The sequence below is a fragment of the Gymnodraco acuticeps genome, unplaced genomic scaffold (assembly GCF_902827175.1).
Source record: "Gymnodraco acuticeps unplaced genomic scaffold, fGymAcu1.1, whole genome shotgun sequence".
In the NCBI taxonomy this organism is placed as follows: Eukaryota; Metazoa; Chordata; class Actinopteri; order Perciformes; family Bathydraconidae; genus Gymnodraco; species Gymnodraco acuticeps.
In genome coordinates this window covers 1,990,956-2,018,809 of record NW_022991451.1, presented here as the reverse complement: position 1 = coordinate 2,018,809, position 27,854 = coordinate 1,990,956, and the positions used below count along the sequence as shown (strand labels likewise).

The following is a 27,854-nucleotide window of genomic DNA, read 5'->3' as shown; positions in this document are numbered from 1 at the left end:
AATACCGCTAGTAAATTGTCAATTGGTGCTAGTGACTTATGCGACCGGCCCACCTCGGTACCGCAAGTGCCGCAACGTCCCGATGGCCAGTCCGCCACTGCTTACCCATAGTTAGCTTAGCTAAGCATCAACCTAGCACTGAAATATATGGATGTTATGTGACAGTATTTCTGAGAAAAAGTCAGCTGAAATGGTGGCATAGTTGCCACTGCTTTATGTGTCGACAGGATGTTTGAACGTATTTGCAGCAGTAAATGTGGCTGTTTGGCCACTGACGTTGCCATAACAACACCTGAATTTAAATGTGCAACCTCTTTTTTGCATGAAATTATAATTCTTCTGAATGATATTCCTATTGACAGCTAGTTTCTATGTGAACATTATGAGATGGACAGCCAGAGAGAATAAATGAAAAACAGTTATGAAATACTATATGACAAAACAAGAATAGTCCTGTCAGTTGCGGGAGTGATTTGTAAAATATTCATAAAGAAAAATCTGTTTACAGTTCTGTTTCATATGGGTGTTGAGAGATGTATCCATAGATCTCTTCATTTTGCTCTCAAAGTGCACCAGATTGATGCTTTTAACTTCAATATTAAAAAAAAAAGTCCTCCCGGGGGAGCATGCCCCTGGACCCCCCTAGATGAGGTTAGGTCCACAGTGTTTACATACTTATTTATACAATATGTGTTCTTATGCTAACATCATAAGACAAAAGTTGGTTCCGTGTTGTGTGTAGTGAGAACGCGCTAGAGTGAGGGGGGCCCCAAGCCAAAGCTCGCTTAGGGCCCCCAAAGGTCTAGGGCCGGCCCTGCTTAGCACCCATGGTGTCTCGCGCAGAGATACCACAGGTCCTTCCTTTCTGCAGCGGTCAGACTACGTCACACTATGGATAGACTATTACAATCTTGTGCAAGATACACTCTTGCATTCTACTTTTGTTATGCTGCTTCACTCAGCATAGTGCAATAATCACTTTTTTGAGCAATTATATACAATATAACAAAAAATATATAAAATACATTACCCATGCTAGCTTTAAAAATACACGTGGATTTACACGTATGGCTCCAAGAATCCCAGTGGGATAGTGGGGAGTTTTCTTCAATTACAAATTAAGGGTCCTGATTAATAAAATATACTACATGAAAGGGAGTGAATGATGAAAAACACAGCCTGGCCCTTGAATAGTTGGTCTGACAATTGGCCTATGGTTGAGCTGATACAATCTATTGGCATTACGGCAGATCATCTTGATCTTTCACCTGCCCTGACGTTTGACCATCATTTAAAACATAATGTTGATGACATATACCATTTTGATTTTGCAAATAACCTGCAAAAATGCTCACTTTAAGCCATGGAAACTAGGCTACATCACCCACACCGCATAGCGTGTAAACGTCATCACAACAGGAAGTATCAGTAGGGTTGTGGAGCAGCAGAGCAGTGTGGTAGGAGAAAAGAAGAGCTGTAAATCAAAGGTCGGTGAGGGAACGGTTCCCTTCTGCCGGTGCCCATGGACGACGCCCAGGAACAACACCCCCCCCACTAGGACGACATATATTCGACGGGCAAGGCTTTGTTCCCCCGGTTCCTCTAGCTGGACGGTTAACATATAATGGAACGGGCGATGGAGCAGCTCAACGTACAGCTTAGCCGGCTGACCCGCTCCCTCCGCCGGGCCAGGACGGTGGAACTCCCGGAAGGTACAGGATGCTAACGGCTTTAGCTAGCACAGAGGAGCTGACCGTGTAAACAGAGAGTGAGAGGTGACAGCACCCTGCCTCTGTCTGTCACTGAGTTCATTACACAGCAAGTAGGGGACATAACTGACATGTCTGTGTCATAGACTGTATACAAAAAGGTCTGTATTCAGTGTATGACTTTTGGCTTTGACAGCCTAGCATACAGGAGCAGCCTCAAGGCTCAGTGTTATGTTTGACAGCACCAAGTAAGGGTGATGAATATAAAGTACACTTACAACGTTGTGAAAAGTTACTGGAATGTTCTTATCTGTGCTGTTAAAAAAAGCACAAAGCAAACACGCACATTGTCTCTAAGGTGTTTACCAATACATTATATAGACTTAATGTAACAGCATTCTGGAATGTATGACCAAGGCATACTTCATGACTTTATTAAACTCCTAGGGAAATTCCTTTTTTTACTCTGTTATTAAATAAAAAATAGCGAATGGTTGGGGGTTTGGTTTCTTGCTCAAAGATGTTTTGGTCCTTCTGGTTCTCAAGCCGATCCCCTTCTTACTTACTGTCTGCCTCAACAACATGTCTATTAATGGTGACTTATCATAATAACTGGATTAATACTAGAATTAAGCCACTTTTTAACCTGCAATCACAAATATGCAATGTATTTATATAAACACAAGGTAACCCAGGTGAGTTTGTGTTCAGACTCAGAATTCAGAAGGGGATTGACTTGTTACATTTGTCATGCTGTTTCAATGTTCAAGTCTAATAGTGTTATTCCTCCTCTGGTCCTCCCTCCGCAGACAATGAGACTGCAGTGTACACACTCATGCCGATGGTCATGGCTGACCAGCACAGGTAAGACAGCATCAGACACAGATTTATCGCCCAGTAGGTTTAAAGACACGAGGAATTTGCCTCGGTGTACATGGTGCATACGCAAACACAGTTAAAGAAGATAACAAGTAGGTTTTAGCATAAACACACACTGATCTCAGAGCTAGAGGAAGAACACGTGTATCGAGGCTCGCTTCGCTGCTTGTTCTGTTTCATATTGTTGTTTCATTAGGAAGTCATTGACTTGTTCCTTCCTCTCTCCTAAAGGTCAGTGTCAGAGTTGCTGCTCAACTCCAAGTTTGATGTGAACTATGCCTTTGGTCGAGTGAAGAGGAGTCTGCTACACATCGCTGCCAAGTAAGATATACTCACTCTGGTCTTATAGGAAGTACACCCTTGAAGTGTGCCAGTACCCTCCTTCCTGTCCAGCAGATAAACAAGAAGATGTGTGTGGTGCAGCCTCGTGCCAAAGTAGTATATGAAAACACAGAAGTCCCAATGAGAGGGAGACCAGCCTATATTAGCCTACTGCAGATATGTGGGTATGGGTTTGCACATGGACTGAGCTGATGGAGAAACTAGTGTCTTCCTTGGATAGGTTGTCTTTGAGAGACTTTTTGCAGTTGACATTTAAACTTGAAAATGTCCCACTCAGTGTTCTTTGTGTGGTTGGTGCATTATTATATTGGTGCACAGACGAAGCAGTGCGCCTTTCAGTGGAAAAAACAGCAGGACAAATGATCATTTAAAAAAATAAAAATATTATTTTATATAAATTAATAAGATAAACAATACACACCAAATAAAATGGCAACACGCAAAAATATGCGTGTTTGCAAATACCTATGCACATTAAGCCCTCATCACTGAATGAAAACTTATTATTATATATCATAGGTTTATACATTTATATAAGGCTGGACTATTGCCTTACTCACTGTTACTGCTGCTCAAATATACTTTTGGAATCTTTCAAATCCACATTAGATTTTTTGGTTCAGGGTATATATTATAATGTGGTTGCTAAAAAATGAAATAATGATGTGTCAGATATTGAGAGGGGGGGAAGTGTTTTCAGCTGCTCTCTCTCTCTCTCTCTCTCTCTCTCTCTATCTCCTCTCTCTCTCTCTCTCTCTCTCTCTCTCTCTCTCTCTCTCTCTCTCTCTCTCTCTCTCTCTCTCTCTCTCTCTCTCTCTCTCTCTCAGCTGTGGCTCAGTGGAGTGTCTGGTTCTGCTGCTGAAGAGAGGGGCCAACCCAAACTACCAGGACATCTCCGGCTGCACCCCCCTGCACCTCGCTGCCAGGAACGGGTAAGAAACCAACATACATTGAACCTGTTTAAATGTTTGTGCTGTGTTCAGTTTGAACGTACTTCATTACATTCCACCACTGAAACAGAGTGACTTTAGGTTATTAAACTAACACTTCCCTCCACTCTTTCCTCAGCCAGAAGAAGTGTATGGGAAAACTTCTGGAATTTAATGCTGATGTCAACATCTGCAACAATGAGGGACTGACCGCTGTAAGTGAATATCATTGTAATCCTCGCTAATCGAGTGGTTGTAGTGTTACCTGCAGTCATAATGACTGTCCGTGTGACGCTGTGCTGCAGATCCATTGGCTGGCGGTCAACGGGAGGACGGAGCTGCTCCATGATCTGGTGCAGCACGTCACCAACGTGGACGTGGAGGACGCCATGGGGCAGACAGCTCTACACGTGGCCTGTCAGAACGGACACAAAACTGTGAGCCAATTAGAAAACATCTTAATTATGAAATACCAGTGTCACCATTCACTTTAGTTGCTTGTTAGGCTCCTAGGCCTTTAGGGTCTGTGCTGTATGGGCATTACGTGATGTGTTTAACAAGTAGTGGTATTGCTACTCGGCCCCTGTAAGCTCACGGTAGCGCCTTTGTGTTGCTTCACTGTTTGATCCATATTTCTTCGGACCCACTGAAATCAAGAATAGTGAAGCCTTACTGTGGTTTAGGAGCTCATCAAAATGATGTTCTCAGTCAGAATGCAAATTGAAGATTTCTGCAAGTAGAAGTTGTTTTTTAAGATATTTAAAACATTGTTTTTAGTAAGGATTATAATGCAGATAAACAGAATATTAACTCTGTATTTCAAAAGCTATGTTGTGGATACTTGAAACTGAAAGCACAATACACATTATTTGGATGGATCTCCTGTCCAGAAATATTCAAATATACCAGATTTCCTGATAACCTTGTAACCCTTTTATCATTTATCCATTACATACTGGGTTTATAGAAACTCAAGATAGTTTCTGTACAAAATGATTATCAAGTGTTTTTCACCTCCGTTTGTTTGATCTAATCACCCAGTACGCTTCCAGTATGATGAGTGTGTGTTGTGTCTGTTAGACGGTGTTGTGTCTTCTGGACAGTGGAGCCGACATCAACCGGCCCAACGTCTCCGGAGCCACGCCTCTTTACTTCGCCTGCAGGTGATGTCATCCGCCATGTCATTTTTAAACCTTGCTCCAGATGATCCTGCAACACTATATTGATTGAATTGCTTCCACTAAGAAAAAGTAGTCTCTTCCAGTAGCAATGGATGGAACTGTGCCAACGTAACTTAAAATGACAGCAACACTGATCAAAGTTTATTTTCCATGAACCTGTCTTTAAACACTGCCCCGTTACTTCTCCGCTGCTTTCTTGTTCCAGGCTGAAAAGCAAACTGCAGGCAGTTTGCTTTTCAGCCCAACTCTATACTGTTTTTCTCAGACGCGGAGGGATACTGACTTGTTGTGAAAAGTAACTTACAATTCTACCCGTGGTATACGCTCAGTATATCACGGCTAAGAACCAATCAGATTGCTTGATTTGACTTGTCCGTTTTATAATCAGAAATTGTTGCCAGTCCAACATTTTCCTGGAAGGTTTCAATGTCACACACATTGGAAAGATTCCTGTTTATGGAGCGTACAAAGATTTAGTTAAGCTATAAAAGAGTGACATCAATGCATGTAGATTTCTAATATGTTCTGTTGGTTGCTGCAACACCACCCTTCCACTATACTTAATGAATGTATGTAAAAGTGCCTTGTAAGTGCATCACTGTGATCCACTGTACAATCAGGCCAGTCTTCTTTTTGATTGTTCACACTAGGGGTGCAGGAACCTTTTCATAGAAATGCGTCATACCGTGTCTATATCTTTTTTGAGTTGAACCAATTTATAGGATATGACTGACAATGGGCACAGTGGCAGTTAGGTAGTTTGGCAGTTATACGTTTCTGTCTGCATTAGTTTTGGTACTGGCAGTTGCAAAGCAACAGTAACAGTTTCCCTATAGCTATGTTAACTCTAATTAACTCCAACAAATGTAAGAACAAAGTAGGCCTCTAAAAAGATACACTAACATCCACTCTGCATATGTGTGACGTCTTGAATGTAGCTAACGCAGAGTTTTAAATAAGTCGGACTTCAGCATATTTTCCAGTAAAAAATTGTCAATTTACCGGATGACAGAAACAATGATTGTATTGTGACCTGTCCAATGATATTCTTAAATACCTTTTACATTACATGTTAGTTGTTAGACGCTTTTATCCAAAGCGACTTACGAATTCAATACTGTGGGCAATCCCCACAGGAGCAATTTGGAGTGAAGTGTCTCAGGGACACAACGACATGCTGACTGCAGTGGGACTCGAACTTGCTACCCCCTGATTCGAAGTCCAGCACTCTATCCACTGAGCCACAGCCGCCCTTAAATGGATAGTTTACTAGTTTACTTATCCATTACTGTGTTTTCCTTTAGCCATGGCCAGAGAGACACGGCGCAGATCCTGCTCTCTCGAGGAGCCAAATACCTCGCTGACAAGAATGGAGTCACCCCTATGGATCTCTGTGTGCAGGTGAGGGCACCGCCTCATGCATTTTACACTCTTCCCTGTTAGTATTGTGTTGTTCCAGTTATGCACTTACTGTCCCCCCCTCGTGTGTGTTCAGGGTGGATATGGGGAGACCTGTGAGATCCTCATCCAGCACCACAGCAGACTCTTCCAGACCCTCATACAGATGACACAAAACGAGGAAATGAAAGAGAGCATGGTAAGCCACACTTGTACTATCCATTCAATGATAAGCCCCTCTACACGCATTGCAGTGTGTGTATATATATGTGTTTGCTTAACTTACTTGTGAGGACCAAGTGTTGAGGAACAACCTGTTTTGTGAGCACATTTTGGGTTGTCAATACAAAATCATTTTGCTATGGCCTCCTGATTGACCATACTTCATGTTTCATTTTCAGCCAAAGTCTTCATAAAAATTGTAATTATGGAAATTGGTGTGATGTGAATGTTGCTTTGGATGAACGTGTCAGCTAAATAAAATGTAAACAAAAAAATGGTGGGCTTGGGTGTGTAGCTCCGGCAGGTTCTGGAGTATGTCTCTCAGCAGAGTGACAGTCATTACCAGACGATTCTGACCAGTCTTGCTGAAGTGGCTACCACCAATGGACATAAGCTTCTCAGGTATAATTGTACATAATTATTGGATTTATTTATTTGTTTGTGTTTCTTTTAGTTGCATATGTATTGTTCTCAGTTAACTTAATTTCTCATTTCTTAAACCCATACATAAACAGAAATATAAAAACAACAATCTGTGGTTCCCATCAACTTATTCCATAATGCTTGTGATGTAAATACAGATTTAACCAACTGCAGATATTAGATTATTGAACAGTTTTCTGTATTGTCTCTGTTCCAACTGATGTCTTATTGCTTTAGTTTGTAATAGAGGAACAACGATGTTTAAAGATCACAAATACGTGCTCTCTCTTTTATCCAGTTGAATTAGAGTCAAATATACTCCTCTTCATCACTCACTGCAGGCACATGAGACAATTACATACTGTATGACCAGCATACAATCATGCCTCCCTGCATTGTACTTGTTTTCTCTGTGTCAGTGTGCTTGGTTTCATGTATCTGCATTAAAAATGGATTGTGGCTAAGATGGAGCTCCTCTTCTCTCTCTCCACCCTCAGCCTGTCCAGCAGTTATGAGGCTCAGATGAAGAGTCTGCTGAGAATCGTTCGTATTTTCTGCCATGTGTTCCTCCTGGGGCCTTCATCACCAAACAATGGCAATGATATGGGCTACAACGGCAACAAGACCCCTCGCAGCCAGGTGTTTAAGGTGAGTGGAGCTGTATGCAAATGCTACTGATCTGGATGGGCTGTGAGAGCACTATGCAGGAGCTGAGATGGAGGTAATATTATGCTCTGTGTTCTTGCAAAAGTTTGAGGATAAAACTCCAACAACAACAAAATAATAATTTAATTGCATCAAAACTAATATTTATAAATAATACTTTTAAAATTATGATTTTCTTAATGATTAACTCTTGGATATTTAATTATAAAACGCATCATAAAATATAATTGTACTTTTTTTTGTTCCCACTATATATCAGAATCAGAATATATATATATATATATATATAATATATATATATATATATATATATATTCTAGACTAATGCAGTGCATTGTTTCAGCAGGTCGAATCTGCACCATGCATTCAAAACAATATATATATATATTTTTGCAGTTGCTGTTAACTTTTGATACAAAATAACACTAACAATATTTTTACAGACAAACATTGGAGGCAACAACAATTTCGTATTGATCTTATCCTTTTTGCACAATGGAATGTAATACCTGTGTTAGTCATGTATCTTTATGACACGTGACCATTATCAAAATGTTTATTTACTTTTTTTTTTACTCAAATATGAGTATTTAGTATCTGCTAGCCTATTCTCCGGCTTTTGAAATAAAAATGAAAGAAACGATACTGTGAGAGTAGCCAAGAAACGAGCTAGAAGACTCCGAACATTCCTGATAATGCATTGTGGCTTTGTTTCTACAAGTGCTGGAAGTCATTTGCCTAGGCTGATATAAAAGCATTAGTAACAGCAGCTTAAAGCATGAATGAGTGGGGTTTGAACATGTTTTGCTTTGGCAAGTCCTGGTGGCAGTATCACAATCAATGGCAAATAATCGTACTGACCTGACTGTATCCTCTGAACTGAAGCAGCGCCATGAATTGACTCCGTTGGTTGCAGATGATTACGAGGCAGATGGAGGTGGAGACCGTACAAAAAGATGAATGTCCCTGGACAGGTTCTGCTTTCTTTGATGTGAGCCATGGATATTTTCATCTTTTGCAATTAATCACAAACCTCTGCATGTCAATAACATTGACATGTTGACATTTGAGAAGTATGATCTCTGGAACCCTGTATTCCCTTAATCCTACTCACTATGGTCAGTTAGCTGGGTTTACCTTCCATCTGTCCCTGAATGAACATCTGACGGATGATTTACTCTGATGTATAATAACCTGTTTGAAGATGATTGGCACTGTTGCATGTTGGTGGGTTTGAACACTTAAGGCGGGCAATATGGTTCAAACATTCTGTTGCATTACAGTACACAACAGTATATTGCATGATTGGCACACATGATTTTGTTCACTATAACTAAATATGTTTACATCAGAACATACATCTATTAAGGTCTTTCCAATCCTGTGAATGTAATCTAGTTCTGCTCAAAGATTCCCCACACTGCCTACACTAACCTGACTCAACAGAAATATCCCACGTGAAGAGGAATTATGTGCGAAGAAATGTATGACTTTTCTCTACAGCACGTGGCTCCACATCCATTTGCTAACTGCTCATAAAAAACATATTTTATTGAAAAAAAGAGGACTATAATACAATGAATACATGTTTATTTTACTGCTGATGTGGATGATGCTATAAAGAGATTATGCCCAGGCAGTACCTAAAAACCCTCCTTATCATGCAGGTTTTTAAAGGGTTAGTTCACCCAAGTAACAACAGAACATCCAGCCATTCAGATAGAGGTGGTTTTGAGACCACATAAAACCTCCTGTCTGTTAGATATCAATGAAGATGTGAATACAGAATACAGAATACAGTGAAGATGGCAAGTTTTCACAGGGACTATTTCTTCCATAGAAGATAGTTCCAAAGAACTAAATACCATAGAATATGGACTATGCAAAGGGGAAACTATTCGGAAACAAGATGTTCTTGTTTTTAATTGTCAGTTTAAGGGCGTTGCAAACAAACAAAACATCTGTTCATTATGCTGATATGGAGGAGAATATTCAGAGACAAGTATCTCATATCCTGAATAAAATGTATGTTGTCCAAAGAGGTAAGTAAGGACTTTTTTTGTTGTCATTTTGATAAACCATACTAATAAAACCAACTTCTATGCTGCTTTACTCAGAATGTGGTCATTCTCTGGAGCTTTTTCTTCTTTAAAATGAAATCTCTGAATGTAAAACCTCTTGTAAGTGTCTTCAGGGATCTCTCACCTCGTGTGTCTCTCCACAGCCGATGGAGCTGCTGTGGCACTCCCTGGACGAGTGGCTGGTGCTTATCTCCACAGAGCTGGACAGGAACAGGAAGAACCCGTCCTCCTCCTCCTCCAGCAGCGAGATAGCCTCTCTGCTCCTCAAACAGCGGGAGGCGGAGCACTCAGGCTCCACGCCCTCGCTGCCCTCGCTGCTCGACCCTCAGACGGGGATGGAGACGGAGGTGTACGCGGACGGGGAGGACGTTATCTCCATGACAGCCAGCCGCCTCAGCGCCGTGATCCAGGCCTTCTACATGTGCTGCTCCTGTCAGATGCCACAAGGGTCAGCCTCCACCTGTCAGCCCTCATATCATATTATCAATATACGGAGGAAAATGACATATTGGTACTGCGTGTCTGTAGGAGTTCTGAAGCTGCGTCTAGGTCACAGCTGATGCTAACCCTCTCCTTGTGAAACCATCCTTATCTTTTCGGGGCTCACCTGCTCAGTAGTGTACTCAAGTACTGTACTCCACTACATTTATCTGACAGCTTTCATTAATAGTAACTTTTCAGATTAAGATTATTAGCTAGAACAAAATACAAGTCTACTGATAAATAAACATAATATCCAGGAGCAGTATTTATCAAGTGATTATAATAAGCTTCACCTTTGAATGCAGTAATTAAATATATATGTTTCTGAAACGGAGTACTTTTACTCTTAGTACTGTAAGTATATTTTGATGCCAAGACTGTTGTACTTTACTCATAGACTTTGAATGCAGGACTTTTACTTGCAACAGAGTATTTTTAAATGTTTTATTGAGAAGTGCTACTTTTACTCAAGTAAGAAATCGGAGTACTTCTTCCACTGCTGCGCCTGCTACAAACATACTCGCTAATGCTAATGCTACATTACTTCATACTGCTCTCACATTTCTCTATTACTATTCAAATGAAGGATACTTGCTGCTTATCCATGGGTCAAGTGTACATGTGCAATGAGGCCAGAGGCCAGTCAATAACAACAATTATATTTATCCAAATGAAAGGAATTATCAGTAAAAGGCCTATAAGTACTATATTATATATTTCACTGATATTGCAATATGATCCCTGATATTAGAGGGATTGATCATATTTGCGTCATCAATATCGTTGAAAAATATCAGGTGTGATTTAAAATAAAAAATGTTGCTGTACCAAACAAATTCGGTTAGATCTTTTGGCCACAATACATCTGTAGCATTTAACATCGTGCCTCCTTTGATTTGCATATTTCAGTAGTCCATATTGAGATATACATACAGTACCATTTAGATTATTTTGCAGCCCTAGCTATAACTCACAAGTCAGAAATATTGACCCTGGACTTAATGACGTACAAATCAGATATTCTACTGTAATCTTTTAAAATTAGAATACGGTTGACAGGCACCATTACTCAGTTATAAAATATATGTATTTGTAAATGCCTAAACAGATTCTGTGGTTGAGATTGTGCTGTCTGACTCACTTCCTCTCCCTCACTCTTCTCCTCCCTCTCTCTCCTCATGCAGAATGACGTCCCCTCGCTTCATAGAGTTTGTTTGCAAACATGGCGAGGTGCTCAAGTGTTTTGTAACCAGGTGAGTGCCATACTTCAGCCTCCTGCTCAGCAGCACCTACAGACTTGATCCAGAAACCTCTTTCCTTTTACCTTGAGGCCACTTGTATCACTTCCCACGTCCTCTTCCTCCCCCTGTTGCTCCTTCTGTCTCCTGTCCTTCAGGAATCCAAAGATCATCTTTAACCACTTCCATTTCCTCCTGGAGTGTCCAGAGTTGATGTCACGCTTCATGCATATCATAAAGGGCCAGGTAAGACGGGATGGAATATTTCATTAAATGTGTTGAGGGATTTATGGAAGCACATTTTTAAGAATGAAAAGTACCCTGTATTTATTAAAGAATATAGATAGCAGCTGTAGTTCTGCTTTTTTCACAATACAATATTCATTTTTATTTTCAAATGTGAGTTTCTTTACAAATCAAATTTGAATTTAAAATATTCATAGACGGCCACTATGACCCAGTATGCGCTCCTCCAAAGTGACTGGTAGATTAATCGATTAGGCATTTCACTATTCAACTCTTTTGATGATTAATTAATGATTGAATTAATTGATAAAGCAGGTTTTTTTCCAGCTACTTTTTTAAATATTTTAAGCTGAATATATTTGGTTTTTGGGTAAAATGTTATAGACAAACAACAATGACTTTGAACTGTCAATGTCCCGTTATATATACTATGGTCACAGTTCTTATAAATAAATACAACTTCATATATCATTTAAAGATTTTTCTAAATTACAACTATGAATCTGTTTTAGCCTTTAGAGTCCAGTGTCAATGAAGCCAACATGACTTCAAACATGTCTGACATTTGCTGCAATTTCTTATCGGTGAATGCTGATACTGATGTATATATGATGAAGCAATAGCATTCATAGGCTGACATGCCTGGTATCACTTCTCCTCACATAGATGATTCCTGGCAGGACTTTTTGAAATGGGCCACCATTTATCATCTCCCAAAGAAATGTCTCCTCTCAACCTACACTGTTTAATTAGCGTTTTATGCAAACTGCACTGAGGCTCCAAAAGTATTCACCTTATTCTTTGTCCTTTATTTACTGTGTGTGTATGTTTGTGTCTACAGGGACTTTTTGTAAAGTAACTTTGAAAGTCTCCTGTCTTCACTTCAGGATCATTTACCGGTGTTACAACACGGCGATAACACTTGTCTAAAATCCCGTTTTGTATGGCTTCATACATTTTAAGTGCTGCCGCGCGTTGTGTGCAGTTCTCACTCTTTAGAATTCATATTTGAGCTGCAGCGCTCCAGCCTCGTTACCCATGGATTATGGCTCGCCTGGGAGTAGGCCCTTGTTTTAATTACAGACTTTAACCTGGTGAATTTGATTTCATCTCCTGATTCCTCTCAGTACGCCCTGCAGCCCCAGGGGGAAAAGCCGTTCTCACTCTACCACGCTCATCCTTCACTCTTCCTCCACTGCTCAGAGAACAAAGGCATACATAATGCAAATAGACCCTAGCCTCATCTCTGTATTACAGAGTGTTTCAGCTCTGAAGGCTTTCCCAGCCGTCGGTAGAGACTGAAAAATCCTCAGTCTGAGAGTTGAAAGCGCAGCAAAGTGGTATTAGTTTAGGAAAGTGCTGTGCAGCGTGAGATAAAGTCTTATTTTCTCTCCTCAGCCCTTCAAGGAACGCTGTGAGTGGTTCTACGAGCATCTGCATGCCGGCCAACCAGACTCAGACATGGTTCATCGCCCGGTCAATGAGAACGACATCCTGCTGATCCACAGAGGTACACAGCCTCTTCACACATGAACACAGGAAGTGCATGGTGATCAGAGGAACTCCATTCACAGATGATATTTACAAACTAATGTTTTGAAGCCTTTCTTATAGAGTGGTGCAGTGATGACGTATTTTTGAATGGCTCACCAGGAAGTAAGCATCGCAATGGCTCCCTCAACAAAAGAAATAGGATTTCCCTAGTGGATTTAGATATGTGGCAAACACACGCTTACGATTCTTTTACGTTTCGCTCAGCAGGATAATCTCCACATATTAACATCACTTTGAGATATTGAAGCATGAATGCAATCGGTAGAAATTAAAAGCTAACATAAAGTTAAAAACAAACTACATAATGGTTGCATAGCTTTGAATTAACACTGCAAAGCTAAAAACAGGAACTGAAAGTGGTGAAAGGCTTTTCCGGGTTTTGGAGTCCCTGGACTCATTACTGCACCGCTCTATTGGCAAATGCACATAGAATTAGTGAGTGGAAATGTGCCACTTGTTGCACAGTGTGAACATTCAGTGACTACAGTGGCGAGCCATCAGGGCCCTCGAGTTATATTTTTCATTAATTTTACCAAAATAACTTGATTTAATTGTATTTAAAATAACATTTCCAAAGAAATAAATCCTTCGAATCTGCCTATTCAGTTTCTGTTGGAATGTGAAGGGTTAAATGAAAGAAGCTTGTCTCTGCGAGGTGAAGATAGGAGCTGGTTGATGGTCCAGCTAGGGTAACTCAACGAGTGAGTAATGTCAACTGACAGTACAATTGAATTGACCTATCATATCGTCCCTCTAAATGGGTGGGCTTTATTATCGTGGATAAGTTCAGCCCGCTGGGAAGTTTATGCATGTGTTATGACAACGGGTCAAGATTTCCATAGCAACAACAACATCCTGTCAACAGCGTAAACTCGCCTTCAAAATAAAAGCATTTCCATAAAAAATAGGAAGCCAAGCCAAATTACACTTAAGACATATATACAACTGCAACGAAAGTAACACACACGATGCAATATCCTTTTCAATTTCAAAGAACACAAATTGGGTTATTTACAGGTGTTGTTTTGTGTGGTAGAGGGTCGCTGTCATTGATGCGTTTTTCACCCCGGACCGTTGTTTTGATATTCCGCTGAAATATACGCTGTGACGTAATAACTCTTTTATTCGAGGGAAGGGGGGGGTCAGAGGGCTAGGGTATAAAAGTCACGGCTCGCCACTGAGTGACTACAATAAGCCCAAAACAGACCTACCATTACCTCCCTGGAAGAAGTGTTATTAACTGGATTTGGAACATGCAGGCTGAGGCATTTTGATGCTGCTTTAGTGTCTGAGTGTTTTTGCAGATACATGTGAGATGGCCTGATGAAGGATAGGTCAGCTTGAGTTATAAAACCATGACTTTTTAATACCATGAGACATCGCATGTTACATTGTCACATCTTTTTGTCTAGTAATCTAGCAGAAACACAAACTTGCATGTTGGCTAACAACAGTTCACTGTTGGCACTTCCGCTGTATCACCACATTGGTTTACATTTTTTTGCACGCCTCATGTCGGTCTTATCGATGCTAAAGATCTTTTAATCATTCAGATCACAATCCAAAAAGAACGCCTAAAGCTGCTATGGTCTAAAAACATCTCCATCTCTCTTCGACATATTTTTCACCTACATGTTTTACTCTACAGTAGACTAATTCTAGTTTTGTTTGCCCTCACCAACAGATTCTATATTCAGGAGTAGCTGTGAAATGGTTTCTAAGTCCACCAATGAGAAACTCAAACAGGGCATCGCTGTTCGTTTCCATGGCGAGGAGGGGATGGTGGGTTTCTGAATTCATATCACACTGCATGAATCCTTTTCTGTTCCAGCAGTCTGCTGATGAATAAAAGAGCTCCAGTCCCATGTCTGATCTCTCTTCCTGTGTGTTTCTGTGTCCCAGGGTCAGGGGGTGGTCCGGGAGTGGTTTGACGTCCTGTCCAATGAGATCATCAACCCAGACTACGGTCTGTTCACACAGTCAGCTGATGGTACATGGTGTTTTCCTTTACCCTGACAACATTCAGTGTGACTATGTCGAACTTAATCCTGTAGAATAACTGTGTGTGTGTGTGTGTGTGTGTGTGTGTGTGTGTGTGTGTGTGTGTGTGTGTGTGTGTGTGTGTGTGTGTGTGTGTGTGTGTGTGTGTGTGTGTGTGTGTGTGTGTGTGTGTGTGTGTGTGTGTGTGTGTGTGTGTGTGTGTGTGTGTGTGTGTGTGTGTGTGTGTGTGTGTGTGTGTGTGTGTGTGTGTGTGTGTGTGTGTGTGTGTGTGTGTGTGTGTGTGTGTGTGTGTGTGTGTTGTGTGTGTGTGTGTGTGTGTGTGTGTGTGTGTGTGTGTGTGTGTGTGTGTGTGTGTGTGTGTGTGTGTGTGTGTGTGTGTGTGTGTGTGTGGTGTGTGTGTGTGTGTGTGTGTGTGTGTGTGTGTGTGTGTGTGTGTGTGTGTGTGTGTGTGTGTGTGTGTGTGTGTGTGTGTGTGTGTGTGTGTGTGTGTGTGTGTGTGTGTGTGTGTGTGTGTGTGTGTGTGTGTGTGTGTGTGTGTGTGTGTGTGTGTGTGTGTGTGTGTGTGTGTGTCACAGGCACCACTTTTCAGCCCAACAGTAACTCGTCGGTGAACCCGGACCACCTAAACTACTTTCAGTTTGCGGGTCAGATCCTTGGTCTGGCTCTTTACCACCGGCAGCTGGTCAACATCTATTTCACCCGCTCCTTCTACAAACACATTCTGGGTAAAGAACACTCATGTCTGTGGAAAAGAGTCACAATAGTGTCTTGGTTGATAGTATAAAATGATTGGGCCATTTGCGTTTAACCTTTTAAAGTGTTATTACTAGCATAACATTTCACGCTGGAATCAGCGTGACTTCCTCTGCCATGTGATGATTGAATATACAAGAAAGGCATGGCTTATAACATCAGATCTAAGAGCTGTAACAACAACAACAATGTGGCTGGTTGCTATCGATACATGAGAACAGTACACACAGGAACAGCTAGAGCAGTGTTTCTCAAACTTTTTCATACCAAGGACCACTTAACCAATAAAAAAACACTCGCGGACCACCTAACTCCACACATATAACAAAACACATAGTTTTTTTAGAACAGATTAGAAATCGCCTGAAAATGGTACAAACAAGTGGCAACATGTGTGATGAAGGTGTTGCGCTGGGCTATATCATGCAATCAAAAGTGAAACTTAACATCGCTCCATTGGGGAGATATTCCCGCGAGAGTGCGGAAACTTACATTTATTTATTTATTTCAAATGTGAAATGTTACCAATATACTCACGGACCACTAGGGGGCGCTCACGGACCACCAGTGGTCCGCGGACCACACCTTGAGAAGCACTGAGCTAGAGGCTAATTTAAATAATATTTCCAGGTTACATCACCCAAAACAATATATCACTGTTCGACTCTGTAATTTTCACATAACTGTAGTGATGTTTTGATCATTTGTAAGGTTTATAGGTATAGCAGGATCCGTCATTTATTCCTTGATTATTATTCTAAAGTTAGTTAATTTGTTTAAAAAAAATACAGGATTGGATTGTACAGTATAGATGTTGAACCCTAGTGAATATCAAAGATGAAAATGTTTTGTTAAAACACACGTTTTCAAAATAAATAAATTCCATACTTATAGCAGATTTATAGCAGTTTGTTTAGCTGTACTTGTGAGGACCAAGTGTTTGAACCTTTTGGGTTATCCTCACAACAACATTTCTGCAACGGCCTCCTGATGGCTGATACTTCATGCTGTTGTGCATCTGTTCTGCAGGCATCCCAGTGAACTACCAGGACGTGTCGTCAATCGATCCAGAGTACGCCAAGAACCTGCAGTGGATTCTGGACAACGACATCAGTGATCTGGGTCTGGAGCTCACCTTCTCCGTAGAGACGGATGTGTTCGGGGCCATGGAGGAAATGCCGCTTAAACTGGGAGGGACCAGCATTCTCGTCACCCAGGAAAACAAGGTCAGACACAAACACACGCAGAGGCGGGGCAACGTTCAGTGGTTTATTTTACATTCATATTATATTCATTATAGGTCAAATAGAGATCAGGTTCTTCCACTTGGGATTAGGATACCCCAGAAGGGTCCGAAAAAGAAAAAAAGATGGATGGATAATAATAAAAAAAGAAATAATAAAACAGGTTGGAAGCGCGCTAAAAAGTCTATTATGTTGACACTTTGTGGTCGTAAGAAAAGCAATGTGCTCTCACTACACAGCCTGTCCTTTGAGGAAGTTAAATGCAGCCACATATATCACTACTCAAGGAGAGGGGGGTCACTAAACTGCATGTAAACCTGTTGTCCAATTTTCTACATCCTATTTCTCGAGTAACCTGGTTTCTTGTTGTCATGGAAACTTGATGTCAACTTGACTTAACTTCAATTTAAAAACAGGGCTGAATGTCAAGAGGCTACATTTCTTTCCTTCTTTACAAAATCAGGTTTGATAGTGTTAGCTGCGATGTTTAAATGTTAAATATGGCCGGGATAATTGACAGAATTAACTATGCATAACATTTTTAGTAAAAAGGTATTTTTATAGAAGGTTATTTGATATTTGTACACATTGTACCAAATTACATCTAACATATGAATTAGTTAGTATTATTAGTAAGTGACAGGGTTCCATTAAACAGACCTAAGCTAGCTGTTTTCCCCTGTTTCCAATCTTTTTTTAAGCTACGCTGACTAGCATTTATCTGAATCAGAGTGGTATCAATCTTCTCTAACTTTCAGCAAGAAGGAAGTACATTTCAAACTACCCCTTTTTTAAATGAAGTTCCTGTAAGGTTATGTATATTTAGCAGCAGGTTGTGTGCCTAAAGACTTTAGGTACCCAAACATATGCTGTTTGAATGCAGCTTACTTTGAATACTAAGCTTTGCCAAACGTCAGGTCATTTTCATAGATTGGGTTGATTTAAATATGCGGCGTCCACAATTAAAACATCTTACAAATGTATCTGAGACAATCTGCATATTTTAGACTGGCTCTTTCTCTTTGGTTTTAAAGTTTTGACTGGTGTCTTACGTGTATGTTGTTTATGACAGAGTAAAGTATGCATAATTAATGAGCAATTTAAGTTCCCCTCTAGTATATTCATCTGAAGTTGGTCTCTTATGAGCGATTGATCTCTGCTCCAGCTAATTGCCACGAAGAGTCCCAATTACAGGGTGCAGTACTGCAGTGCTCCTGCAGAGGGCACTGTCTTCAAGCAGGAGAAGCAGGAGCCGAGAGAATAACTATGTATGAGTTCTGACTCTTATCTATCAGTGTGAATACGTGGGGACTCTGAACCGCGGTTGTTTGTGTGTCCTCTCTCAGGCCGAGTACGTGCAGCTGGTGACGGAGCTGAGGATGACGCGGGCCATCCAGCCTCAGATAAACGCCTTCCTGCAAGGATTCCACACGTTCATCCTCCCCTCGCTCATTCAACTTTTCGATGAATACGAATTGGTTAGTCATCCTCCTCCTGTCTCTTTCTACTTCTCTCATCCGACCTCTCTCACTGTTGCCATTCTCCTTGTTTCCCTGCCTGCCCGCTCGGCTCTGATGCAGGGATTGATTAGCCATGTCTGGATGGGGCAGGGTGCTAGGGTCACCTTGAAGCCCGTCCTTCCTTCCAACTCCATTAGAGGGTTTTTTCTGTGTGCGTCGGCAGATTTAATGTCCTGATCAATATTGTAGCATGATGATTATCCCAGCGTGCATTTGTCGGACATGCCTCGGACTCGCTGTCATCGCAGGACATCTGAACAGCTCATCACTGTCACTCTGATCGACTAAAATAATCCCCTTACAGAGTCAAACCAACAATGAAAGTGTTTACTAATGTGTGAGTTTCCAAAGCCTGAAATATCTTCTTCCTCTGTGCTATAGAGCTTTATTGTTGTCCAAAGATTGTTTAAAACAAACCAACTGCAGCCCTGTACCTTTTTATTAACTGTAGTTTATATGAACTCAGATTCACACAACATCCTTCAGCCTCACTGGAAAACCACATGTGTTGTTCTGCTGCTGAAAGTCATACATGTCTATCACAAGCAGTAGAAGAATTGTCCCTCAATAAAATTGTCTAAAATATACCTACATTTTTGTTGAAAGAGGAACAATTCAATCAAAGATTTATAAAATAATAAGATTACAAAAGCAGACTGATGCACATGAAATACTGTTTCTTATTACAAAAATATATAACTGTAGTGTTTCCGCTTACAGTTCAATCCCAGCAGAAAGCCAGCTCAGTTTCCACCGTAGATTACCTTACATAAAGATACAATTATTTCTACACATTGAGGTCTAAATATTTTAAATACGAATAAAAAAAAGCATTATTAATAAATATAAATACACTTCATGGAGCTATTGGAATTGATATCAGAACATTTATTCAGTTAAAGATCTTTACAACCAGTTAAGAAATCAAACTGCAACATCTATAGGCGGGCGAGACGAAGGTTCAAGTCCCTATCGGACCAAAACACAGAGAGTGGACTGATAGCTGGAGAGGTCATTTTTACTGTGTGTGTGTGTGTGTGTGTGTGTGTGTGTGTGTGTGTGTGTGTGTGTGTGTGTGTGTGTGGTGTGTGTGTGTGTGGTGTGTGGTGTGTGTGTGTGTGGTGTGTGTGTGTGTGTGTGTGTGTGTGTGTGTGTGTGTGTGTGTGTGTGTGTGTGTGTGTGTGTGTGTGTGTGTGTGTGTGTGTGTGTGTGTGTGTGTGTGTGTTGTGTGTGTGTGTGTAGTGTGGTGTGTGTGTGTGTGTGTGTGTGTGTGTGTGTGTGTGTGTGGTGTGTGTGTGTGTGTGTGTGTGTTAGTGTGTGTGTGTGTGTGTGTGTGTGTGTGTGTGTGTGTTGTGTGTGTGTGTGTGCTGTGTGTGTGTGTGTGTGTGTGTGTGTGTGTGTGTGTGTGTGTGTGCTGGTGTGTGTGTGTGTGTGGTGTGTGTGTGTGTGTGTGTGTGTGTGTGTGTGTGTGTGTGTGTGTGTGTGTGTGTGTGTGTGTGTGTGTGTGTGTGTGTGTGTGTGTGTGTGCTGTGTGTGTGTGTGTGTGTGTGTGTGTGTGTGTGTGTGTGTGTGTGTGTGTGTGTGTGTGTGTGTGTGTGTGTGTGTGTAGGAGCTCCTGCTGTCAGGGATGCCAGAGGTGGATGTGGAGGACTGGTACAGGAACACAGAGTACACCAGTGGCTACGACCCTCAGGAGCCGGTCATCAAGGTGGGCTTTCTTCTTCTGTCTGACATCACACACACTACATGTATCCATGAAGCTTTGCAGTTGGCATGTTATTTAAAATGTGATTTGTTCTGTTCATCATAGTGCACATCAATCAAAGCGCAACCGTATTTACACATTCCATGATCTAAAATTAGAAATCCTCTTATTAGTCCCAAAGCTGGGAAATGTACATTCCAACAGCAAAGAGACAGAAGAGAAAAGGCAAAAAACACGAGTAGACTAATATAATTAATAGGGATGTAACGATACCAAAAACTCACGGTACGATAATATCGCGATAACAAGTCCACGGTACGGTATTTACGATATTGAATAATACATTTAATAAAAAAAAATTTCAATAAACATTTTTTTACTCAGAAAATGTTTCTTTATTACATAATAAATCTGATTTGTACAGCATTTTAGTAGGATAGCAGTATTTTAAAGTGTCAAAAATAAAGTGACAGTAACAGACTGGAACAAGTGTTGTTGTACCTATAGTACTACCAAACAAAGTAGGCATTTTCTTTGTGCCACTGCACCTCACAAATAAACAAAGACATTTAATAATCAGACCCTGCAATAAGATAAATCAGGTTTCACTTTAGTTTTTCAAGTAACTCAACTCAAACTCACTAGTCACTCACTCAGCATCATCAGACAGGTTTTTAGGAATATGAGAATGTCCACATTTCCAGGTATTTATAAGCTGGGATGTTTGGGCATTTACAATATCCCCTGCTCTGGAAAAAACTCTCTCGCTTGGTACTGATGTTGCTGGGACAGCAGTGGTCGCGTTAACCGAATATTTTATTTATCAATGACGGAAAAATCTGAAAGCAGTCTGTCATTTTGACAGATTAGAACAAACTCGGAACAGCGCCAACGTTTCCCCGCAGCGAGGCTCCGGTGTTATGCCGTGGTATGCATGCCCTCCAAAAGGAAATGATATAGTTTCCAAACCGTACTTTGCCTACAGATCAACACATGTCTGGGAGGTTTTGCTTTACGCTGTGTGCGCTCCCACGAGGTGCATGCACACACGGCATAACACCGCCCCCCCCCCCGTTGACAGTTCACGAGCGTGCTCTCTTGTGAACTGTTCAGACCCGACGGGTAATAAGGGATTATGACGGACATTTTACGATCCTGTCTGTCAAAATGACGGACAGCGAAAAAGTCTAACGCCACCTCAGTAGGACGGAGAGATATGCTTTGGCCATGGGTGACAGCAGTGGGTCAAACTGTGCATTGTCTTTCCACCACTTCAAAAACAATACAGTTTTTGCCAAGAAGGTGAGGCTTATTGACAGAGATATAAATATACTGTTGGTACTTGTCAATGTCTCTAGGTATGTACATGTAGCCCTGTAAATACGATGTCCTTTTGTGTTCTGTTGTAACCTACTTGCTGCCATGTTGGACAGGTCTCTCTTGAAAAAGAGATCGATGATCTCAATGGGACCACCTGGTTAAATAAAAGTGTTTTAAAAAAAAAAAAAATAAAAAAAAAAAATCGCGGTAGATTTTGTCAGTCTCACGACGGTATTGGTACGTTTATTTACCGCGATATTCGGTATATCGTTACATCCCTAATAATTAATAAAAAGGCAAGCATGTAAAGGCACATCGAAAAAGTACAGATCCATGGATAAAATATAAGTTGCAGCATTATAAAAGCAAGTGAACATATTCAAGTAGTGAAGAAGCAGCTTTAATAACACAAATACATTGTACAAATATATATATTGCAGTAGTTAGGGAGTAGGGGGAAATGACTGCCCTTGCCGGCCTCTTGTTACAAAAGTCAAACCAACAGAAATCACCATCTGTTAATTACAGTAACTAAAAACACTTTTAAAACAGCAAATTCTAAAATGCCTCAGAGTATTTTGAACCTAGTTGAAATGTTTCCATGTTCAGTGATGTGTTCAAATGTTCCAAGCTTACAGGGACAATACTAGGGGGAGTAAATACATGGACTTGCATTGCCATTCACTCTTGAATGATTATGATGAATTATTACGAATAAATAGAGAGCCCCCTAAAAAATCTGTAAAAACTTGATTATTTTATTGAAAAGAGTCAAATGCTGAATTAGAGTCAGTATGGCTTTCGGATTTCAGAACAATTGAGTAGTTATTTGGATAATAGACAACAATATGTACAATTAGCTGGTAATACATCTGAATATATAAAGATTAGACATGGAGTCCCACAAGGTTCAGTGTTGGGATCTAAACTCTTTTTTGTATATTAATGACATTTGTCAAACGTCCAAGTTACTCAAATGTTTGTTTGACACAAGTCTTTAGTTCAGGGGATGATTTAAATATTGTGGCAGAAAGTATTGTAAATCAAATGAACGGATGAATGAAAATAAAGTACAAATAGGATCAAATGACAGATAAACAAAACCAGTGTATATACATATCAACTCTAGAACAAATATAAAGTATCCAAAGAAAACACAATATGGAAAATACTGAATATAGTTGAATACTTTATTATAGACATATCAACTACAAAAACCAAAAAGATTATGGACATATGATACTATAAAGTGCAGCTGCGTGCATCATGTTTACTTATCCCAAGATAAGATGAATCTTGAGCTTGGTGAGTATGGTTGGGCTTTCACGCTAAGTTGCACACTGATGCCATCGACCCACACTACATCAAAAAAGGAGAATTGTGATGGAATGATTGACCAACGTGGGTGGGATAGCAGTAACATGCTGCTACTGACACACTATGTTTCTTCTCTGCAATGCTGGCAAATGTGTTGTTCTATTGATCAAATAATATGAATAATGTGTCTGTTTTAATCATGAATTATTACAGACACGCTATTTTAGGAAAGTAGAAAGTTGTCACGCAGGGAATAAAAAACGATTTATAAAAATCTGAAATATTGATGAATATTCCGTTCCACTGCTTCCAAACGGCTGGAACCGCGGCTACAGCAATGTAACTTAAAATGACGGCAGCACTGAGCCCATACCATGTTCCTGTTAGTGTTGACTTCCTGTCTGTCTTCTCCTGCTGTTCCCTTTATTGTTAACTTCCTGTCTGACTTATGTGACGTCCAGCGCTCTTTTTCTTACTGACATTACATTCACCGGACTTCTTTCTGCAGATTGATATGCCTGCACATAGTCCCCTGATCCTCCCTAGCAACGCTCTGTCCTCCTTAGCAACGCTCTGTTAGCGAAAATGAACAACCTCTGGAATATCCAAATTGACCAATCAGAATCTATTGTTTAACGAAGCCGTGTAAGTGTGGTGTTATAATGTTGTCCTCTGAATGAGCTCCTGTGTGTCCTGCAGTGGTTCTGGGAGGTGGTGCACAGTCTGACCCAGGGGGAGCGGGTTCTGCTGCTTCAGTTTGTCACTGGAAGGTTCGTGTGCTGATTTCAATAAAGTCGTAGACAAAGAAGAATGTGTGAATGTTCATCATATGGTAACAGAGAGTCCTTCTCCACCAGCTCCAGGGTTCCTCACGGGGGCTTTGCCTTCCTGATGGGGGGCAGCGGGCTACAGAAGTTCAGCATCGCTGCAATGCCATTCACCTCCAACCTGCTGCCTACCTCCAGCACCTGGTAAGGCTCTCTGTCAGTGCTCAGGAAACAATCTATATTCTCGGAGAGGCTAAGGTCCAAAGATGTGGCGAAAAACTGTAATTTAAACAAAAAATGAAATGATCAACTTATTACAACATGCACAGAAATGTTGTACAAATAATCACAGCTCTGGAAAAAGTTTGCGGTCAACAAAAAATATAACAAGTCTCTATATTAATTCTAATATTACAAACAATAACAGCTACCTGGTCACCATATTGCCCACTTGATAGAGCCGACGGCCGGGGTTCGAACCCGGCCTGGGACCATTTACAGCATGTCTCCCCCCCCCGCGGTGGTTTTGAAATGCTCCCGATTTCTGAGGTCTCTAGGTTGGCAAGGATGCTCAGATATGGCCAACCCCTTTGTTTGTTATTCTTGATGACTGATCAAACAAAGTTCATAGTACTGTACATGACCTTCAAAGTGGTCACTGCTGTTCAACCAAGACATCAAAGATGTGTCCTCTGCTCAGAGATTGTATTGATAGGAAAAGCTGCCTTTCACTCAGCATATCCAGGCAGCAGCCGATACACGTCTACAGTGAAACACATGAGCACATACTACAGTTTCAAAAAGCAGAAATACAATCTGAACAAAAAAGAGGAATGAAATCAAAAATCCTTTATTTGTCCCGCAGCAGTTCAATTTACAAAAAAGGATTTCTGATTGAATTCTTAAAAGTAGTCTTAATGGAAGCAATAAAGCATATTCCGGCAGCACGCCTAATATCATATTTGAAACTAGAGGCCACGATGATGGACTGGAAGATTAGCTATGGTTTCACTCAAGACTCGTTTCCCTCCGTGTTGAGAGACTTGTGACTGCATGTGCTTTTAAAGTATATTGTAACATTGGATTTTTGCTAGAAATCCCATTTATTTAGAATAAGGGACTACATGTTATCCGTCTCTCCCCGGCCTGTCCCCCAGCAGCCTGAGCTGAGGGACAGCTGTTGCCCGGCACTAGAGGGCAGTGTGTCTCTGCTGTCAGGTATTCATATCAACGCAGCTCTTTCTTCTGTCACGACTAAAGAAACACCTTTCCTCCTCTTCCTCTTCCTCCTCCTCCTCCTCCTCCTCCTCCTCCTCCTCCTCCTCCTCCTCCTCCTCCTCCTCCTCCTCCTCCTCCTCCTCCTCCTCCTCCTCCTCCTCCTCCTCCTCCTCCTCCTCCTCCTCCTCCTCCTCCTCCTCACAGTATCAACATGCTGAAACTCCCAGAGTACCCGAGCCAGGAGGTCCTGAGAGACCGGCTGCTCGTAGCACTGCATTGTGGGAGCTACGGCTACACCATGGCGTGAACACCTCATCGTTGTGCTGCTGTGAGTGTGTGCAGACTGCTCTGTGTAGTCAGACGCTGCTCATGCTGGACATCACAAAGGGAACGCCTCTGACTAATGAGCTGCTGTAGAGGAGCACAGACTGATGGAGGGACAGGTTCTGGATCCATACCTGTGCCAGAACCTCAACTTCCTTATTATCATTATTCAAGCTGTTATCTGCTAATTATGCAAATTGTTATTTAGTATCTTCTGAATATCACTATTTTCATGCAGTTATCTGATGAAGACAGCATTTATACCACAAATCATTTACTGAAGACACAGGATAATAATGATAATCACGATTAAGCATATTCATGCATGCTTACTGAATGTCAAATATGGATTTAGCATATGGAGCTCTCCATATGGAACCCGTGCATAGAATCAATTTCCCTGCATCATATCCATATCACAGCTTCACAGTGCAGAGGTCAGGCGCACAGACACAGAACTGCGCGTCCTAGTAGCTCTTCTCCAGATCCAAAACCACACACTATCACGACTGGGTGTTATTAGAGGATCACAACGCGAAGGTTCGAATATGAAAGCTGATTTTGATACTTTATTGCACTGTGGAGGAACCTACTTTGTTTGTTATGTTTGCCAAACTTTGAAACATATAGTCAAATCAAAGCACTTAATGACCAAAAATGTCTAGTCACATTCAAGCCTTTGTTGATAGGTGATGATTGCATTCCAAAACCATAAGCATTACAAAGCAGCTACACAGCATGAGTCCTGATGGAGGCTGATGGCTGGAGCTCCTCACACCAGAGAAGCCTTTGTTTCTGCAGCTGGCTGTGTGCACGTTGAGAGGAGGGAGGAAAGGGCCAAGCACACACTGTTGGCTCAGAGTGGGAAGAACACTGTCTGTCTGTGTATGTTGTAATATTAGGATTAAAGCTGCTTTCACATGATGCACGATTAGCTCTTATCGCACCGTGGTGTTGGGGGGGCAGAGCCTGGCTGTGGTACTAATGGTTACCTCCCCTGCTAGCTTAAGATAAGATGGACTTGTATTGATCCCCATTGGGAAATGCAGGTGTTAAAGCAGCAACAGAATAAGACAGTAACCCAAAGTAAACATGAGAATACACACAAGGATAATAATAATAACAAAATAAACATGTAGTAACAGTATAAATGTACACAGCAAGGTTAAATATCTACACATTTAAATGTGCGGGTGAAAGTTCTATGTGTTGTAAAGGCTTGCGCCGCTACACATAGCTGTTATCTGATCAGTAAGTGCACCTACAGCTCAATGGCAAACAAGGTCAAAGTAGAAATCATCTGAATTTTATACGCAGCGCTTGGTGACAATTTCAAGTGGTGCGCAACGTCGAGGGAAGCGCTCCCGCCTAGTTGGACACTATTCTCTCCATAGAAACACGTCATTGCACAGCCGGTTTACCTTCATTAGGACAAATAGTCTCTAACCAGAAGAAATAGACCCAGAACACGTGATCACAGTGAGGTTGCTTTTATTATTTTGAGTGGTTTAAATGAGGCTACGATTGGAAGATGATTTACTACACCGCCATTTTCCCCTGTGCATATCATGAATATCATTCGCAAAAATATGCGTTGCATGAGGCGGGCTGTCTGTAAAGGATTGGAGAATTCAAATTCCAGAGACGATTTGTCAGAAAATACATTTGAGATAACGATACAAAATAATGCCAATAATACCAACACAGTGAGGAAAAGGGGAATTTATTTCTTGATTTTCTACCAAATACATATTAAAATGAGCGCTGCCAAGTATAGATATTTATTGACTTTGATTTGGAGTGTATTGTAGCCGATGAGTGTGCAGACTGAACATGGATATTAATCCCAGTCACTACACGTGCTGTATGACTCAGGTTACTTCCATCTGGCTTCTTCGCTGCATGAACCCCTTCATCCAAGTGATAACTTTCTGTTTGTGTGTGTTCTTGTTTTTGACAAGCAGCAATACCTGATCTACATGAACGTGTCTGGCTTGCAGTGCCAAAAACGTAATGCTGAAATCATTTTATTCATGTTGATGTCTTTCATTTGTATATTTGCCTTCTCAAACATGCTGAAAATGAGTTTTTATCCAAAAGAGACGGGAGCATGCCATGAGGTCTTTCCGTATGTAAAGAGAGTGTATTTCATATTTCACATTATTTATCAGTATTGATTTGAAGGCCTTATCAGAAATGCTTTTGTAAACAGTTGTTCATGTTTATTGAAAATGGATCCTTTATAGATATTTCTCCAGCATCAAATGATGTATTTTACCATAAATGTACGCTGTGCTTTGAGTTTGTATTCAAATAAAAAATGTTTTGACAATC

The 27,854-nt window shown here is 40.9% G+C and overlaps 1 protein-coding gene across 2 annotated transcripts; it reads left to right on the top strand.

Annotated features, from left to right (window-relative positions):
* Nucleotides 1–1,425: 1,425 nt before the first annotated feature.
* On the top strand, nucleotides 1,426–27,854 carry hace1 (HECT domain and ankyrin repeat containing E3 ubiquitin protein ligase 1). Of its 2 annotated transcripts, XM_034196526.1 has the most exons (25): nucleotides 1,426–1,712; nucleotides 2,519–2,573; nucleotides 2,820–2,909; nucleotides 3,758–3,862; nucleotides 3,999–4,074; nucleotides 4,165–4,296; nucleotides 4,940–5,022; nucleotides 6,345–6,441; nucleotides 6,536–6,637; nucleotides 6,956–7,062; nucleotides 7,581–7,731; nucleotides 8,666–8,740; nucleotides 9,974–10,278; nucleotides 11,498–11,566; nucleotides 11,710–11,797; nucleotides 13,196–13,307; nucleotides 15,036–15,133; nucleotides 15,254–15,341; nucleotides 15,928–16,077; nucleotides 17,135–17,331; nucleotides 18,696–18,827; nucleotides 20,479–20,577; nucleotides 23,911–23,981; nucleotides 24,069–24,182; nucleotides 25,401–27,854. In XM_034196526.1, the coding sequence occupies exons 1-25, from the start codon at nucleotides 1,625–1,627 to the stop codon at nucleotides 25,501–25,503; spliced, it is 2,787 nt and encodes a 928-aa protein (XP_034052417.1). In that variant the 5' UTR covers nucleotides 1,426–1,624; the 3' UTR covers nucleotides 25,504–27,854. The 2 variants fall into 2 exon arrangements, with proteins under 2 accessions (XP_034052417.1, XP_034052418.1); XM_034196527.1 differs by lacking the exon at nucleotides 8,666–8,740.